Source organism: Zalophus californianus, chromosome 3 (assembly GCF_009762305.2).
Source record: "Zalophus californianus isolate mZalCal1 chromosome 3, mZalCal1.pri.v2, whole genome shotgun sequence".
NCBI lineage: Eukaryota > Metazoa > Chordata > Mammalia > Carnivora > Otariidae > Zalophus > Zalophus californianus.
Window position 1 is genome coordinate 188,008,677 of NC_045597.1, and position 19,494 is coordinate 188,028,170.

At 38.1% G+C, this 19,494-nt stretch overlaps 1 protein-coding gene across 12 annotated transcripts in view; it reads left to right on the forward strand.

The window, feature by feature from the left end:
* Window positions 1-19,494, forward strand: part of GIGYF2 (GRB10 interacting GYF protein 2) — a 147,958-nt gene that overhangs the window by 83,926 nt on the left and 44,538 nt on the right. For 10 of the 12 annotated variants that reach the window (XR_003518987.2, XR_003518988.1, XM_027588411.2 and 7 more), the window contains 7 exons: window positions 3,730-3,909; window positions 7,258-7,475; window positions 7,568-7,730; window positions 7,814-8,002; window positions 10,471-10,667; window positions 11,643-11,802; window positions 18,675-18,841. Coding sequence is in view for 9 of the 12 variants with exons in the window: in XM_027588411.2 (XP_027444212.1) it covers window positions 3,730-3,909; window positions 7,258-7,475; window positions 7,568-7,730; window positions 7,814-8,002; window positions 10,471-10,667; window positions 11,643-11,802; window positions 18,675-18,841 (1,274 nt within the window). In the remaining 3 variants the exon portion in view is untranslated. The remainder of the gene's footprint in view (window positions 1-3,729; window positions 3,910-7,257; window positions 7,476-7,567; window positions 7,731-7,813; window positions 8,003-10,470; window positions 10,668-11,642; window positions 11,803-18,674; window positions 18,842-19,494) is intronic. The other 2 variants (XR_003518989.1, XM_027588412.1) reach the window with 1 other exon arrangement.

A 19,494-nucleotide genomic window follows, 5' to 3' on the forward strand; every position in this document is an offset into this window, starting at 1 on the left:
GAACCTACAGTCCTGAGATCAAGAGTCACATGCTCTTCTGACTGAGCCAGCCAGGTGCCCCTGCCCCATCCTGTTTTTTATATTTTTCTTATTAGGTACTAATATGAAAAATATATGTAGGACTGATAGGTCCAAAGGTAAAGAAGCTGTTAGTTTAGAAAAAAATATAAACACTTTACACAAAGGAACATAAAGTCACTAAACAACACGAAAAGTCTTTGATATGAAAAATTCGTATTTGAGCCACATTAGTGTAGCACTTTACAACTATTAAAGTAGTAAAAGTTCTAAAAGGATAGCAGCACTTAGTGTCAATAATGTGAAATGGTATGTTGATTTGACCCTTTTTTTTTTTTTGAGGGAAAAAGGCAGTGGACGAAGTCTTGTCTTTTGACCTAGTAATTGCAGTCTTTTGAAATTTTTTTCAGAAATTGTTCAGAAAAGCAGGTATTCTTGTCTCATTATCTGTAGTTCACAAAAATTGGTTACAAAGTGAATGTCCAGTGGGGAATAATGTAGTAGATTATACTGAAGCAGTGAGGTATACCCGTATTAATCACAGAGAAGAATTTGCTATACAAAATAGTAGGCATACTGATTGCAATTATAAAAAAGTAAAGTAAAAGCTAACTACAGATAGAGTTCTGTTTCTAAGATTGAGGGATTACTAGTATTTTTATCTTTAATAATTTTAATTTTTTGCAGTGTATCATCTGTTAGAAAAAATTATAGTGACCAGTTTTTGATGAGTTAAGCATTTTGCCATTTGTGCTCTTTTGCTTGCTTTGCTATGGTCATTAGTTTTTCAAAGGCTTAGTGTAAAAGTAGGTGAAAGAAAGTGTTTTGTCTAGTTCATCCATCATGTGATTACTACTGTATTCCCAAATCGTTGCATGGTACCTGGCACATATTGCTTGTGATTGATTGGTGGATTAAAAGCCATTTCCCATCACTTATCTATGTATGTTTCTATTTATCTTTCTATGTATTAGGGATTTGTTTTTGTTTTTGTTTTCTTTTTTTTAAGATTTATTTATTTTAGAGACAGAACATGGTGTGGGGAGGGGTGGAGGGAGAGGGGAGGGGAGAGAGAGAATTTCAAACAGACTCCCTGTGGAGCATGGATCCTGATGTGGGGCTCGATCTCATGACTCTGAGATCATGACCTGAGCCAAAAATCAAGAGTTGGATGCTTGGATGCTTAACCAGCTGAGCCACCCAGGTGCCCCTGTATTAGGGATTTCCTTAAGTTTGCTTTTTTTTTGTGAGTATAGTTACATTTTTCATCAAGTCATATAATAGATGTGGTACTTTGTAAAATGGGTTGCCCTTCTTATTCTGAGCAAGAGAACCTGGAAGGCCTCTGAACCCAAGGGCAGACATGGCATATATCTGTATTTGAATTCATAAAACTTGGCACTTAATGTGCAATAAATATTTGTTGAATGAGTCAGAAGATTAACATTTGAATCCTGTCTATGCCATTTAAATAGTGTGATTTTGGACAGTTCTCTTATGTTATCCTTTTGAGCCTCAGTATTCTCAGTTTATATAAAATAGGAAAAATAACTTCAAAATTTTTTTAAAGATTATTTATTTATTTATTTGAGAGAGAGACTGAAAGAGCAGGGGGAGGGACAGAGGGAGAGGAAGAAGCAGGCTCTTCCTGAGTAGGGAGCCCCACATGGGGCTTACTCCCAGGATTCCAGGATCATGACCCGGGCTGAAGGTAGACACTTAGCCAACTGAGCCACCCAGTGCCTCCAAATACTTTCTTTTTGAAGATTTTATTTATTTATTTGACAGAGAGGGAGAGAGCACAAGCAAGGGGAGCAAGTGAAGGAGAAGCAGGCTCCCCGCTGAGCAGGGGAGCAGGGAGCCTGATGGCAGGGCTTGATCTCAGGACCCTAGGATCATGACCTGAGCTGAAGGCATACACTTAACTGAGTCATCCAGGTGCCCCAAGATAACTTCAAATATTGAGGATTGTTATGAAGAATAAACGGGATGAATGAGTGTTTTGTTTTTTTTTTTTGATGAGTGTTTTTATTATCTATGGCTGTGTAACAAAATACCTCAAAACTTAGTAGCCTCAAACATTATCTCAGTTTCTGTAGGTCAGAAGGAGTGGCCTAGTTGTTTGGCTGTGACCTGGGTCTCTCATGAGGCTGCAAGGTTGCAGTTAAGGTGTCAGCCAGGGCTGTAGTCATCTGAAGGTTTGACTGGGGTTGGATCCACTTTCATGCTTACTGATGTGACTGTTGGCAAGCCCCAGTTCTGTGCCATGTGAGCTTCTCCACAGGGCTGCGTCATGACATGGCAGTTGGATTGCCACAGAGAGAGCATCCCAGATGGAAGTCACAGTCATTTCTAACTTAATTGGCACTGACATCTTACCACTTCTGCTGTATTCCATTTGTTGGGGGCTAGCCAATAAGTGCTGTCTACACTTTAGGCAAGGGAATTTACACAATAGCCAGGAGGCAGGGCTTGTTGGGGGCTATCTTAGAGGCTGCCTGCTGTATTAAGAAAGCAGGTAGTAGTTTGCCCAGCAAATTTCCAGATATTTTATCCTTCAAAAGAATAATATGTGGTAACAACCTAGTAAGTGTTGGGGCAAACAGGATATTGAATCTTAATACATGTGAAACGGAATATAAGAGGATGACCAGAAATTAGAATTCCCTCATTTTCAGATGCGACTGTACAACTTTCTTTCATTTTCATGGTGGTTTAGTACAAAGAATTGAGGTTGTTACTGAAGTATAGGTAACTATAGGTTATAAATGGAAGATATCAATGTATGTTCTGGATTTTCAACTAATTTAATGTGAGATTTTATATAATCTGTTACGAATTGTGTATGTTAGCACACGTGGGATGGTGAGTAAAGAAATAATTTGTTTGCACAGTTTGGAATTATCTTAATCTTTTGGAAGTACCAATTTAGTCATTTGGTATACCAGGCTGTCTTTCATTGTTAATGGAACTCTTGACTGGCATTAGGTTACACATAGCTTAGTTTTGCATTCTGTTCAGAAGCAATTTTTTGTATGCCTATAATGTAATAGATGTTAGAGTAAATGAAAATGAAAAATTATAGTTCACATTGTCTACTTTTGAGTTTACAGTGTTTTTTAGGATAAAAGATAGATTGAATTTTATAGATATCCTATTTGGGCAGAAAATCACCAGTAGAAGTTAATTAAAGAAAGACATGGAGCGCCTGGGTGGCTCAGTCGTTAAGCGTCTGCCTTCGGCTCGGGTCATGATCCCAGGGTCCAGGGATTGAGCCCCACATCGGGCTCCCTGCTCCGCAGGAAGCCAGCTTTTACTCTCCCACTCCCCCTGTTTGTGTTCCCTCTCTCGCTGTCTCTCTGTCAAATAAATAAAATCTTTAAATAAATAAAGACGCATCATATAATTGAAAATTCTTGTATGACTTTAAAAACAGTAGTATGTGCTGGTAAGGTAGGTTGGTTCACTTTTCATTGCATCCCCTCTTTATAATGCACATATTATTTGTTTAAAAAAGAATTGCCCAGTCTTTGAATGTTGCACTTTAAGAAACATGTCCAGTACTAGATGAATATGTCTGCAGCAGTTCTGTTATTCACACTTCCTGAGCATTGGAGTAGGCACATCTGCACAAAAGCGTGATCTGAACCTTCCAGTCTGCTTTCAGAATCCTTATTGGCTGAGGCACGTGTTTCCTTATTTTCATTACAGGGAGACCAAATTTTGAGGAAGGTGGACCAACATCGGTGGGAAGAAAGCATGAATTTATACGATCAGAAAGTGAAAACTGGCGTATTTTTAGAGAAGAACAAAATGGAGAGGATGAAGATGGAGGTTGGCGGCTAGCTGGACCGAGACGGGATGGAGAGAGGTGGCGGCCCCACAGCCCTGGTAAGGCTCCTGCTGAGTGAGCGCAGGGACCAAAATAAGGGAGTATTTGGTCGAAATTGTTACTGATTAAGCAGAAAAGATGAACAGGTTAAAACAAAAGAGAGGACTCAATTATTTATGTTCTCACACTCAGTCTTATTACTACAAAAAAATTTCAGTATGAAGATTCCCTGTATCTCTTCAGTTATGAAAATCATTTTTATTTTTCTGGAGCAGATAGTGTGGTTTAATGGGAAGCACCTGTCTTTAACTGCAAAAAACGTGAGAGGGTCTCCATCAGGTTTTGTCTAACACTAAATCTTTGTATTTTTTTCAGCATGCTTTAAAACTTATAAATGTGTAATTATATGCTCACTAAGGAATATGTGCTCTCCCTAAAATGGGTACTTTTCCTGTATAATAAAAGATTTATTCTTTCAATTTTTTTTGTCCTGAAAAAGTGATTTATGCTTATTTGAAGGATAAACTCTAAACCCAGGTCAAAAACATAATCATAAGTTCATTCTTTTGTCCTAACTTTAGAAAAAGGAGAGAGAATAGTAGTGATTAGTGGTTTTGTAAGTTCTTCTGTTTGACTCTTAAGAATGCTTCAAACTGTTCTTCCCTGACATTAGATATGCTGGTAATTGAAGACACTGGTGCTTTGTGTCAAAGTTCATCCCCTACCAAAGTGCTGATTCCATGCCTCATGATAATCAGATGCCACTGTAGTTTGAATCGTGGGGTCATGCAGAACCGAAGTGCACAGAGAGTGTATAATACTTGCCTTACGAATTTCATGTGCATAACATTATTTTCATTATCAACCATATGCCAAAGAAGCTAACTTTTAGTAGAAGAAATCATAATTAAACTGTTTTCATTTACATTTTAAAATCAAGTTATTCGCAAAATCACTAGTCTCAGCCTGAGTAAACATTAGAAAAACATTCAGAGTGCTTTAGGTAGTTATGGATAGGTAGAAACATGGTGAAGTTAATCTTTGTATAGAGTTTTGGTGCTTTTACCCCAACTCCTCATGGTTGCCTCTTGGGTGAGTTTTCTGTCATGAGTGGGCATTGTTCACATCACACCTGTCTAGGCAATTCTCATGAGTCTGTGTGCTGGGCAACCAGATGTTATAGTTCTCTTCAAGGCATCACGGCACTTTGTGCTGAGCTTGCCTGTAAGCAAAAGGGTTTGTAGACTGTGTTCCCAACAAGCATTCAGTGAAAGAATGGACAGGGTCTGGGCTGAGCGAGAAGAGAAGTTCCAGCGGATCAAAAACAAACAAGGTGAATGTTTTAGAAGACCAACAGTGTTTGTGAGCCCAAATGTCTGATATCGATTCTATTAAAGAGAGTTAGTTAAACAAAGTAAAATTTTAGTGTATTTTCTACCACTGACCTTCCTTACCCCAACAACTTAGATTTTGGACATATGTTTTCTTTTTCTTAAATCTTTCTCTCTGATATTCAATTTCCATGTCTGATTTATTTGTTATTAACTTAACAATTTCCCCCAATTTTTTATTGATATATTTTTAAAAGACAGTTTGGGGTAATATATGGGGCTGAAGAAACAGTGGAAATAAACGTTTTTTAAAAGAACACCATCTGTTTTTTCAACCAGCATCTTAAAAGTTAAGTCTGATTATATCAGTTGTTATAAATTACTCTTTAACATTTCTTAGATTATAGTTATTCTTTTATGATTTGATTAATAAATGTTTAAATATGGTTTTACTAATTTTTATATTATAAAAATTGTAGCAGACTTTTATTCTGATATTGTAAGACGTTAAAATGCAGTGGTTAGTCTTCATAAGCTAGGGATGTGTCTTCTCCATTTGGTTTAAGTGGGGCTCAAAACTGGATATGTATGGGAGATGGGACGATTAAGGACAGCAAAGCATCCACTCTGGGAGCTGAACTTAAGAAACTCAGTAAGAGGAAAACATGAGCCAGATGCCTAGAAGGATAGATTCCTATCATGGTGCATACTTAACAGACGGTTTAGAAATGATAGTAATAGAGGGAGTGCTCTGGAATTCAGCATTTGATCATGAGTACTTCTTTTGAGTAATGATTCTAGGTTTGCATTTAAGCAATCTGGATATAAAGTTCTTTAGTTTTCATAGAAGTATATAATAGTTGTTGTAGGTAAAAGATGGGGGAGGATGGGAATAATGTTTTCTTACCTTTTTTGTGAGTGATTTATAAGTAGCTACCTCTGTTGGGCATTTTCATGTTTTGCCTTCTCATTTTCAGTTTGAGTTTTAGATTGCTGGTTTTAGCAAATTGGGCCTCAGTAGTAAGAACATTGAATTTTTTGGCTCATTTCTTTTGTGTATCTCCCACAGAGAAAGCAGTCAAAGAAAATTTTAATAGGTTAAAACCTGCCTCTTTTTAAGACTCTCTTAGACTCAGGTTTGTCAGATATTAACAAGAGTTCCCCTTTCTTGAAAAACAAAATACCTTAACTGGCATCTTTTATTCTTAGGCAGTATTTTTTCTGTTGGAAAGTAGATATAATAAACAGTATGCTGGGGTGGATTTTGGAATGTCCCTGGGGGTATTATACAGAAATAAAAACTCCCTAGGGAGAATTAAGAGATGAGAGTAAAGGGAAAGGAAAGTAAGCATGCTGTTGTGGAAAAAGCAGTAGAGGATGCAGAATTAGATTCTAGTTCTGCTTTGCTACAATGCAAGTTACTTCTGTCAGAGTTTTTGTTTCTTAAACTATAAAATTAGAATAGTGGGGCTATATAATATCTCTGACATCTGTCAGTGCTGTAATTCTATGCCTTTTTGTTGGGAATCAGAATTACAAATGGGATCTTGGCACTAGCAAATAGGCATGATGAGTTTGATATTAGGATTTGCCACAGGGAGTTGGTCTTATACATCAAGAATGATATTTTCATGAGAAGAAAGAAATGTGTTAAGGCCTGCCAGAGGGAAGGCATGGACTTCAGTGTGGAGAGATATCTAGTGTTATAAGCCTGGGCTAGGAGTATGCCATGTGAATGACTCATCGACATTCCAGTCAGATACCTAAAGCTTATTCAAAGTGTATACTTTGAATCAAGTGTCCTTTAAAAGTGATTTGTGTAAAATTATCTTTCAAAGCTTTAGAGTATGTTGTGCGGCTCAGTACTTACTGAAGATAACCACTCTTGTCACTTAGTGATGTCATACGTATGCTGAGCTCTGAATTTCAGTTAATTTGCCCAATTTTCTCTTTAGTAGGTTGATCATTTGAATTCACAGCCAGTCATACTTTTCTTCTTTATTTCGTATTCGTGATTTTTTTTTTCTCAAATACTGTCATAAAAATTTCCTAAGGTTTGTATCCTCCTCATCCCAGATGGCCCTCGTTCTGCAGGCTGGCGGGAACACATGGAGCGACGGCGAAGGTTTGAGTTTGATTTTCGAGATCGGGATGATGAACGGGGTTACCGACGGGTACGCTCTGGCAGTGGAAGCATAGACGATGACCGGGATAGTTTGCCTGAGTGGTGCTTAGAGGATGCTGAAGAAGAGATGGGCACATTTGACTCCTCTGGAGCATTCCTCTCTTTAAAGGTAAGAAATTTGTTGTAAATGTTACGACAGGCACTGACCTGCCAGCAAAGCCAAAGGTATTGTTGACCTTTGGCTTTATTTTCTTGATACAGAAAGTACAGAAAGAGCCGATTCCAGAAGAGCAGGAGATGGACTTCCGGCCTGTAGAGGAAGGTGGGGAGTGCTCTGACTCTGAGAGCAGCCATAATGAAGAAGCCAAAGAACCCGATAAGACAAATAGGAAAGAGGGAGAGAAGACAGATAGAGTAGGAGTTGGTAAGGCTCATTTTTGTCTTTTACCTTCTTCTTCAAACCAGAAGTTTCCTAAGTTGTTAATTTAAGAATACTTCACGTTACAGAAGCTAGTGAGGAAACATCCCAGACTTCCTCATCGTCTGCTAGACCAGGTACTCCTTCAGACCATCAGCCTCAGGAAGCACCACAGTTTGAGAGGAAAGAGGAACCCCAAACTGAGCAAACGGAAAAAGCTGAGGAAGAGAGTCAGACGGAAACTAGCCTACCAACCAAAGTGCCCAGCAGAGGGGATGGTATGTATTTATGAGAGTAGACAAGCTAAAACAGGATTCTGGGGGCACCTGGGTCACTCAGTCGGTTAAGCGTCTGTCTTTGGCTCAGGTCATGATCCCAGGGTCCTTGGATCGAGCCCCGCATCGGGCTCCTGCTCAGTGGGAAGCCTGCTTCTCCCTCTCCCACTCCCGCTGCTTGTGTTCCCTCTCTCGCAGTGTCTCTCTCTGTCAAGTAAATAAATTTTAAAATCTTAAAAAAAATAAAACAGGATTCTCCTCAGGCAGGCCAGTGATCACTGATAAGATGAGCTTCTGTTTATGCCTTGTAGAACCTCTCCTATTGGTAAATTATTGGATTAGATTATTTTACCAGTAAACCCCGTCAAATGGTGTTTCCCATGTATTTGTTCTTCCCAGAATTCACCAAAACAGAGTTAGAAGAAGCAAGGGTACAACTCAGGAATCTTACTTCCTATGGTGTTATGACATAGCCACCTTGGTATCAGTTGAGCAGACAGGGTTTAGGATCCTCTGCAGTAATTTGATCCCCACATCAGACAGGTATCTTCCTTTCATATAGTGGTTGATGTGTGTCCAGAAGGCATACCAAATTGCTGTTGTTCCAAAAGAGGCCAAAAAGAACATGGATGGATCTGTGGAAGTCCTACCATCTTTGCTAGAGAATAAGCTTAAAGTATATCGCCTTCTCCAATGATACTGTTTTGATTTTAATTTGCTCATATAGCTTAGTAGGCAGTTCTAATGTTTACTTCCATGTTTCTTCTTGCGCATAGTTAAAAATGACATTGTAATGCTTGATGTTGAAGGGTTAATTGGTTGAGTCACCATAGGAAATCACACCTTTAACATGGCACGTGAGCCCTTGCATGACCTGGCATCTGCCTGCTTCCGTACGGTTTCAGTGCCATCTCTGTCTCCTTTGTACTCTGTTCCCCAGCCTCACAGCCTCTTAGGTCCTGAAATGTGCCTTGTTTTTTTGTCTCGTTGCCTTAGCACATGCTGTTCTCTGTGCCTGAAACTCCATCCCACCCCAAGTTCCCAAGCTAGGTTAGCGATCTTCTCTTGTTTCTTAAACAACCAGCACCATTCCTGATATAGCAGTACGATATTATAAAGATATGCTTGTATTATCTTTTTTGCCTAATAGACTAATATTTTGAGGGCTTAAACCAGGGATATCTTTTCAGAGTTTTATGTCTAGAACAAAGCTTAGTGAGTGAATTCAAGTATTTGAATGTCTGTCAGGCACTGTGGGACTTGTCCATTTTGAGACCTGTTTGATATTAGTAGTCATTTTTCAGTTATGATGTGCCCCCAAATTACCTGTGGTTCATTCTCGTGAATGTAGATGCCTGGGACCTTACTCTAGGAGATTTTAGGATGGAGTCCAGAATGTGTATTCATAGATATGCATTAAAGATTAAAGCTCCAGATTGATAAGAATGGAAGGGAGATAAAGCATGTGTATATTTGTCATCTAGGGGAAAATTCCTTTTTTTAGAGGGTAGGTAAAGAGTAGCCAGGGAAAATCTTCAGAGGCAAGAGTGGCCTAGAGTGAAGGGATAGTAAGGAAGGGAGGTTTCAGTTTAGGATTGGGCTGCTGAGGTCAGATGAAGAGGACTAGGAAAAGCCATTGGATTTGGGGACTTTAAGGCACTGTTCTCTTTGGGAGGGTAGAAGTGGAAGTCCTAGTGTAGCAGGTGTGGGGGGTGGTGGTATATTGACTGTTCTTTTAAGAAGTTTGGCAAAGAAAGGAAAGAGTTCCGGACAGGAACAGGAATTTGGAGAAGCTGTCTGTAATTGAACGAACAAGGTTTCAAAGGGGAAACTGCATTTGTATCTAATTACTCCCATCCCCTTTCCCTTCTTTAGCCCGCATACTGAGAGGCTAGAAATAGGGACCAGCACAGAACCTCTTTTGCAGCCTGTGTTCTTATTGAGAAGAACTTCCTGCACTGTCCAGGTTGACTCCCAAATGCTCTTCATTATCCTAAAGAGTGTACTGTATTGAATTACATTAATTATCACCTGAAATAGGTATTTATTCAAGATAATTGCAGATATGTGTAATCAAAGTTTTGATGATGAGTTACGGTATTTTTGAGAAGATTTGCAGTGCTTTGTTAATGGTCTGCTATATGGAGACTTATTATAAAGAAGGGATTAGACCGATTGTTTTCAAGGGGGAGACGTATAACTGTTGGGCGGATGCTCTAGTGACACAGGCGGGCACCGTAGAAGGACCTTGTAGATATCTTTTAATCCTTAGGTTGTGTCATTCTGTAGAGGTACTTCCGTCACTGTAGGGAGAAATATTACACTTCTCCATAAGCAGTATCGGCAGTGTTCCTGACACATTCACAGTTCTGTTGAGCCCACTTAGTGAACGGCCCAACTTGATGATACATTCTTCATAGGTGTCTGTACAGTTTAAAGGGTTTTCATCTTTCTGTGTTTTCTTCCTTTAGAATTGGTTTCTGATGTCCAGCAGCCCCTGTCACAGATTCCTTCCGATACAGCCTCTCCTCTCCTCATACTTCCACCGCCTGTTCCCAATCCTAATCCTGCCCCCCGGCCAGTTGAAACGCCGGTCGTAGGTGCGCCTGGGATGGGCAGTGTTTCCACAGAGCCAGATGATGAAGAGGGTCTCAAACATTTGGAGCAGGTAAAAATCATGTACCCCTTTTTTTCTCAAACAGCCATAAAATTTGGAAGCATTAAATGAATATTCAGAAATGGAACTTCTGTTTGTTAGATTTTATGTACTGGAAAAGTTGTTTGTAAATCTAGTATTTTTTTGTATGAGTAATTGTCTTTCAAATCATTTCATGCTTATAAGTTTCTGCTATGTAGTAGTCATTGTGTCAAGTTATTTTTCTCTTCTGAGGTTGCCCTTAGCTGTTTGCTTTTCTTTTTTCTTTTTGGAAATTAATGGAATGCCAAAAATGGCAAATACAAGCAGCTGTGGATGGGCATAGCGTCTTCTGCATTTTTTGCCTAAAGTATAACTGGGAAAATAGTTAAACTCAGGATTTTAACATTTTATTTATGTCTCTAGATTTTCCTAAGATTAGATATACCTTTGTTATATGTAAAGTAAATGATAGCTTGCTTTCTATAGAAGAATTTCTCTTTCTTTTGGGGTGGGGTGGTTTTTGGTGGCAGGAAATGCTTGAAGAGAGAAAGAAAGGAGGGCAGTGTCTCAGTAAAACTTGATTTTATTTGTAACTGTATTGAGTCTTTGTTGTATTCACACCCATGTTTTGACAGGTTTAGTTTATATGCTTCAGGATTTACCAATGGCTTATTAGTTTAAAAAGTAATCTTACTAGTGTGTTGATTAGAAGCCTGGGCATTCATCCATACCAGTTTGTGTTTCAATCTCAGTTTGGTTTGCTTAATAATTTTGAGACTTGAAGCAAGATTTGACCTCCCAAGGCCTTAGTTTCCCCCTCCATAAAATGGGGACAGTACATATTATATGACCTTGTTGGAAGAAATAAATGGTTGCCTGCCATATTTCTTGCACAGTAATACCTTTCACAGGTCAAGTCATTCAAGAAAGGTAGGCATTTTTATTATGTGTTCAAGTATTAATTTGGGATCATTTGTTTCCTCAATCCTTTTTTTTCCCCATTAGCAAGCTGAGAAGATGGTGGCTTATCTTCAAGACAGTGCACTAGATGATGAGAGACTGGCATCTAAACTGCAAGAGCACAGAGCTAAGGGAGTCTCAATTCCATTGATGCATGAAGCAATGCAGAAGTGGTATTACAAAGATCCTCAGGGAGAAATTCAAGGTAGCTTGTTCCATTCTACTTGAAGCCATTACCTCTAGATTCTGTAAGATGGTCATTATTTAATGTTAATTTGCATAGTAGTTGAAAACAGTCCATTTTTACAGGTTTTCGTGTGTGTGTGTGTGTGTGTGTGTGTGTGTGTGTGTGTGTGTATGGCATTTCTATAGGTTCCTCCCATGGTACTTTACAATTTTGGAGGGGGGAGGGCAGTCCACTGGAAATCATTTGATGAATACAAGGTGGAATGTTGATTACTAATATAATAGGGATGTAAACAAAATGCTCAAGACCCCTGAGTTCTGGCTACCCAGCTGGTTAACTAGGCAGCTGAATTCTTTATCTTCTTTGTACTTCAGTTTCCCTCCCATAAAAAGGTGATGGCAGCGGTCTTGGAAGACCTTACTTGAATGTTTTGCTGAAGTGGAGTTGACATCATAAATGATAAAGACCTGTTAAAAATGTGGGAGAAAGGATTGTACATATTATAAGTTAATCTAATACAAGTTAGATTAGAATGGGGAGAAAATGCTATAAAAGACATTTGTTGATTCTTCATTTCTGCTTTTGAAATCTTCATTATAACCTGAAATTGGTTGACTGTGTTAGTGTCAGTTTCATGATACTGTTTTACCAGGTGTACCCTGTGACTTCTTTCCAGCATACTAACTCCTTTTCCACACTCAGTCCCCTTACCCTTTCCCGTTATTCTCCTTCATAGCATCTGTTACCGCCTGGCTCTGGATATATTTATTCATGATCTGTTTACATCTCTGTAGAATGTAAGGTGCATGGGATCAGGACTGTGTGTGTGTGAGTTTTTTTGTTTGTTTTGTTTTTGGTAAAACAAGCAAAAGCATTTATTTGATGTTTTAGAGATTGCAACTGGAGAGACAAAGTGTGCTTCCAAGTTGAGGACTGTTTTAATTAAAACACATGGGTGTGTGTTTTAATTAAATTTACTTTAAGATAATTGTAGCTTCACATGCAGTTGTAAGAAATAATAGAGATTTTATGTATTACTTACCCAGTTTCCCGCACTGGTAATCTCATGCAAAACTGTAGTACAGTATCCAGCCTGGATATTGACTTTGATATAGTCAAGATTCAAAACATTTCCATCTCATGTTGCCCTTGGATAGCCACATCCATTTCCTTCCCATCCGTATCTACTCCCTTAACACTTGGCAACCACTAATCTATTCCCCATTTCTATAGTTTGTCATTTCAAAAATGTTACATAAATGGAATCTATTTCCATCAAATGGAAAAATGTTTTTTTTTTTCTTTTACTCAGCATAATTCTCAGGAGATTGATACAGGTGGTTACATATATTAGTAGTGTTTTGTTTTTTGTTTTTTTAAGATTTTATTTATTTGACAGAGAGAGACATAGTGAGAGAGGGACTACAAGCAGGGGGAGTCGAAGAGGGAGAAACAGGCTTCCGGCCGAGCAGGGAGCCCGTTGCGGGGCTCGATCCCAGGACCCTGGGATCATGACCTGAGCCGAAGGCAGACGCTTAAGACTGAGCCACCCAGGTGCCCCTGTGTTTCTTTGTTTTTTTTTAACTGAGAAGTACATCACTGATATGGGTATATCATAGTTTATTTTATTTACTTATTTGACAGAGAGAGACACAGTGAGAGAGGGAACACTAGCAGGGGGAGTGGGAGAGGGAGACCTGAGCCGAAGGCAGACACTTAACGACTGAGCCATGCAGGAACCCTCTTCATGTTTTTTAACCTGTATTCTGATTAGATTGTTTACTTTTTTTACCTTTGAGTTTTGAGATTTCTATATATAGATACTAGTCCTTTATTAGATATGTAGTTTGCATATATTTTCTCCCAGTCTGTATCTTTTTATCCTCTTTAACGAGTCTTTCACAGATCAAAAGTTTTAAATATTGATGAAGTCCAGTTGATCAGTTTTTCCCTTTTATGGATTGTGTTTTTGGTATTAGGTCTGAGACAGAAGAATTCTTTTTCTAGCTTCAGATCCCAAAATTTCCTTTCCAAAATAATTTATAGTTTTTTGTTTTACATTTAAGCCTGTGATCGTTTTTTTGAAAGATTAATTAATTATTATTTATTATTTAGTTTAGAGAGAGAGAGTCTCAAGCAGACTCCACACTGAGCGGGGAGCCCGATGTGGGGCTTGATCCCGTGACCCCAAGATCATGACCTGAGCCAAAACCAAGACTGCTCAACTGACTGTGCCACCCAGGAACCGCAACTCTGTGATCTATTTTGAATTAATTTTTGTGTAATGAATGGGACTTAGATCAAAGTTTTTTTGCTGATAGATGTCCAGTTGCTCTGGAACCTTTTGTTGAAAAGCCATCTTTCCTCTTTTGAATTCCTTTTGTACCTTTGTCAAAATTCAGTTGGGCATATTTATGTTGGTCTGTTTCTGTGTTCTTTCCTCTGTTCCACTGATCTGTCTCTCTTTCCACCAATATCATAGTCTTGATTACTGTAGCTATATAATGTCTTGAAATTGGGTAGACTGGTTCCTCCCGGTTTTTTTTCTCCTAGTTTATTTTTATAAAAACAGTTTTTAGCTTTTCTATTTCCTTTGCCTTTCCATATAAATTTTAGAATAGTCTTGTCTATATTTACCATATAAATGTATTCAAAAACCTGTATTTAAATATCTTGCTGAGATTTTAATAGGAACTGTGTTAAACCTCTTTATCATTTTCAATAGAATTGACATCTTTCCCATGTTGAGTCTTCCAGTGTATGAACTTGTGTAGTTTTCAGCATAGATTCTACACATGCTTTATTAGGTTTGCATCTACTTGAGGGGCTCCTGGGTGGCTCAGTCATTAAATGTCTGCCTTTGGCTCATCCCAGCGTCCTGGGATCGAGCCCCACATTGGGCTCCCTGCTCCGCAGGAAGCCTGCTTCTCCCTCTCCCACTCCCCCTGCTTGTGTTCTCTCTCTCTCTGTCAAATAAATAAAATTAAAAAAAAATAAAGATTTATGTCTACTTGATTTTTTTTTGAGTAATTGTAAATTTTATTTCAATGTCTTTGTGTTCATTGTTACTCTATAGAATTGAATTTTGGGTGTTTGTCTTTAGTCTCTGACCTTGCTGAGCTCATTTATTAGTTTTAGGAGTGTGTTGTTGTTACATTCCATAGGATTTTCTTTGTAGACATTACTGTCATCTATAAATAGGGACAGTTTTATTTTTTCATTTCCAATCTATGCCTTTTATTTCCTTTTGCTGCCTTATATATTCCAACAATATGATGGGTGGGAGCGGACATACTTGCCTTGTTTTTCCTCTGTTCCTATCTTAAGGGGAACACATTCAGTCTTAAATAATTAAGTGTAATACTAGCTGCTGGCTTTTTATAGATGCTCTTTATGAAGTTGAGGAAGTACCTTATTTTTTGAGAGTTTGGGTATTGGTTTTTTCAAATGCTTTTTCTGCATATGTTGATAGGATCCTGTGATTTTTCTTCTTTAGCAACTTTGGTGGATTAAATTGATTGCATTTTGAATATTGAACCAGCTTTGCATCCTTGGAGTAGGCCCCGTTTGGTCATGCTGTATAACTCTTTTTATATATTGCTGGATCCTATTTGGTAATGTTAAGGATTTTTGTGTCTGTGTTCATGAGGGATGTTGCTTTGTAGTTTTTTTGGTATCCTCATTGTCTGATTTTAGTATCAGAGTAATTAGCTTCATAAAATGAACTGGGAATTAGTTCTCCTATTTTTCTGGAAGACTGTTTACAATTGGTGTTAATTCTTCTTTAAATGTTTTGTAGAATTCCCTAGTGAAACCATCTGGGGACTTCTCTTTTGGGATTTTTTTTAAAGTAGGCTCTATGCCCAACATGGGCCAGGCTTGAACTCACGACCTTGAGATCAACAGTCACATGTTCTGCCCACTGAGTCAGACAGATGCCCCGTTTTTTTGGAATTTTAAAACCACAAATTCAATATCCCTAATAGTTACAGGGGCTATTTAAATTACTGATTTAATATGGGTTGATTTGGTAGTTTGTGTTTTTTGATGAATTCATCCATTTCATCTAAGATGTCAAATCTATGTGTTAAGAGTATTCCCTTATTCTCTTTTTGATGTTTGCAGGTTCTGTAGTAATAGCCCCTGTTTTATTCCAGATGTTGGTGACTTGTTCATTTCTCTTTTGTCATTGTCAGTCTTGCTACAGATTTGTTAATTTTATTGATCTCTTTAAAGAATCAGTTTTGTTTCATTGATTTTTTTCACTGTTTTTTTGTTTTCAGTTTCATTGCGTTCTGCTCTTATTTCTTTCCTTCTTCTTAGGGTTTATTTTGCTTTTCTTTTTCTAGGGTCTTGAGGGTGCATGCTTATAGTATTGATTTGAAAGACTTTTTTTTTCTAATGTAAGCATTTGGTATCATCAATTTCTCTTTCAGCACTTAACTGTGTACCACAAATTTTGATACATGTATTTTCATTTTCATTCAGTTTAGTGTACTTTTTTTTTTTTTTAAGATTTTATTTATTTGTCAGAGGAGAGAGAGCATGCGCACAAGCAGGGGGAGTGGCCGGCAGAGAGAGAAGCAGGCTCTCCACTGAGCAAGGAGCCTGATGCGGTGCTTGATCCCAGAATCCTGGGATCATGACTTGAGCCGAAGGCAGCCCCTTAACCGACTGAGTCACCCAGGCGCCCCCCTCCTCTTTTTTTTAAAGTTAGAGAGGTGAGGGGGTTGCAGAGGGAGAGGTAAAGAGAATCTTAAGCAGGCTCCACGCACAGCATGTGATCTTGACGCGGGGATTGATCTCACAACCCTGAGATCATGACCTGAGCCAAAATCAAGAGTTGGACACTTAACTAATTGAGCCACCCAGGCACCCCCGAGTTCAGTGTATTTCTTTTTATTCTCATGAGACCTCTACTTTTGAAAAAAATACATTTAAGTAATCTCTACACCCAAGTGGGGCTCAAACTCAAGATCCTGAGATCAAGAGTTGTATGCTCGGGGCACCTGGGTGGTTCAGTCATTAAGCGTCTGCCTTCAGCTCAGGTCATGATCCCAGGGTCCTGGGATTGAGGCCCGCATCAGGCACCCTGCTCGGCGGGAAGCCTGCTGCTCCCTCTCCCACTCCCCCTGCTTGTGTTCCCTCTCTCGCTAGTGTCTCTCTCTCTCAAATAAATAAATAAATTCTTTAAAAAAAAAAAAGTTGTATGCTCTTCTGCCTGAGCTAGCCAGGCCCCCAAGAGACTTCCACTTTTACTCGTGGATAATTTGGAAGTGTGTTTAGTTTCCAAGCGTTTGGTTTCCTGTTACCTTTCTGTTAACGATTTCTGGCTTGATTTTATTGTGGTTGAAAAACACATGATATATAATTTCAGTTCTTAAAAATGTATTGAGATTTATTTATGGCCCAGGATATAGTTCTTTTTGCTGTATGTTCTTTGGGTACTTGAAAAGAATGTGTATTTTGCTGTCCTTGGAGCGTTTTATAAATATCAATTGGACCTTGTTGATTGATGGTTTTGTTGAGCTCTATAATCTTGTTGGTTTTTTGTCTAGTTCTGTCAGTTGTCATGAGACTGGTGTTGAAGTCTTCAGCTGTAATTGGGGATTTCTCTGTCTTTTCAGTTTTACTAGATTTTGCTTCATATATTTTTATAGCTTTGTTTGGTGCATACACTTTTACAATTGCTGTGTCTTCTTGTGGATTGGTGGATTGACCCTTTATTGATATATAATATCCCTCTCTGTCTGGTAATTTTCTTTGAAGTCTGCTTTATCAAATACTAATATAGCCACTCTAGTCTTCTTTTTTTGTTGTTTTTTTGTTTTGTTTTGTTTTTTTGTTTAACGCTTGCATAATATATCTTTTTCTGTTCTTTTATTTTCAGGCTGCCTATATTATATTTGAAATGACTTTCTTGTACATAGCATATAATTGTTGTACATATTGAGTCATGTTTTTTGTTACTGGCTTCTTCTCCAAATCTGAGATACATGAGGTAAAATGAAAAGTCAGGGAATTCACCACTATGTGTTTTCTTAGGCCCCAAGGTTCTAGGCAGTCTGCCTTCTCCCTACTCTTCAGAGTCTTCTTTTGTATATAATGTGTAGGGTTTTTTGTTGAATTTAGCAGGAGGAGCAGGGACAAGTACATCTATTCCATCTTCCTAGGATTGGACATTCTAGGGATTTGTTTTATTTAGTATTGTATTCTCACTGCCTAGACCCATATAATTGGTGTTCAGTAAATAGTTGCTGTATGAATGAATTAATGGTTATGGATCAGAGTGCATTTGTTAATTTTATGTATAAAATATTTGATTTTTAATTGTAAAAACATCTTGAGAGTGTCATCGCACCCCTGCCTCTGGCCAGATTTAGTCATACCTGGGTAAATCAATTGTAAATTATCTTAATTTAATAGATTATTATTTATACTTTGCTAACCTTTAATAATCTGGCAGAAAATGAAAATTAGAGGAAAGCACATTTAGCCCTACATGTTTATATTCTTTATGCCTTAGTAATGTAAAGTAACAAACATACTCTTCTCAGTTTTATTATACTTTTCTGATAACTGAATTTGTAGAGATTGAGTGAGATGTAGACAATTATGCTCCTTAAAATAAAGCCCACAGAGAATTTGGGATGTATAGACAGAAATCTTATTTCAAAACAATTTCTGTTGTGTTTTATTATTATTAGTTAGAAGCCCTATTTTTACTACCTTTGGAGATGGATTAAATTCAAATATCATACAAAATATTTGACAGGTGTCACCTGAAACAAGTTGTACCTCTGGATAAGGATCAGATTCAGGAAATATTTTTTTCCTCTTCAGTCTGAAAGAATTTTTATTGCCCTTCTGTTTAATTGGTGCTATTATAGGTCCCTTCAATAATCAGGAGATGGCGGAATGGTTTCAGGCGGGCTATTTTACTATGTCTTTATTGGTGAAGAGAGCATGTGATGAAAGCTTCCAGCCTCTTGGTGATATCATGAAAATGTGGGGAAGGGTTCCCTTCTCTCCCGGTCCAGCTCCCCCTCCTCATATGGTAAGTACCTTACAGCTCACCCAGAACACATACTAGACGAAGAAACCCTTGCTTCTCTTTGTAAACACAACCCAGATGTTGCATCTAATGAGAAAGAAACTGCACTTTTTGAAAGTAATTGAAACGGCAATGGGCAGTCTGGATTGTAGACTGCATACCTAGCTCTAACGATCTTTTCAAAACTCAAATACCTGTGTTCAACCCCACTCCCCCCACCTCCCCCCCCCCCAAATTCTAAAGAAACAAAATCCTTCAGTAGCTTCTCAGCAGGTATAGAATAAAAAACAACATCTTATCCTGTTTTGCCTATCAGGTCCTACATGTTCTGGCTCCTTATTTTTCTAAGCTCACTTCGAGCTTTTACCTTTATCTACTGTGCTTCAATTAAGTTGACTTTTTAGAGTTCCTTTTTGCCTCTAATTAGGATGCACATTCTCCTCTCCTCCCCTTCCCTTACCTCTTTTTGCCTCTTGTTTTCTGACTCATGAAGTTCCTAAATTTTAGGTTTACCTTAAAGCAAATAAATGTTACTAATAAAAAATTCTAGTGCTTTGGAATATTTTGAATTGAATACTTTTTTCTTTTCTTTTTTTTAAATATAAGTTACTGGTATTTTAACTAAAAATTGGATCATAATGTAACCTCCCTTGTAC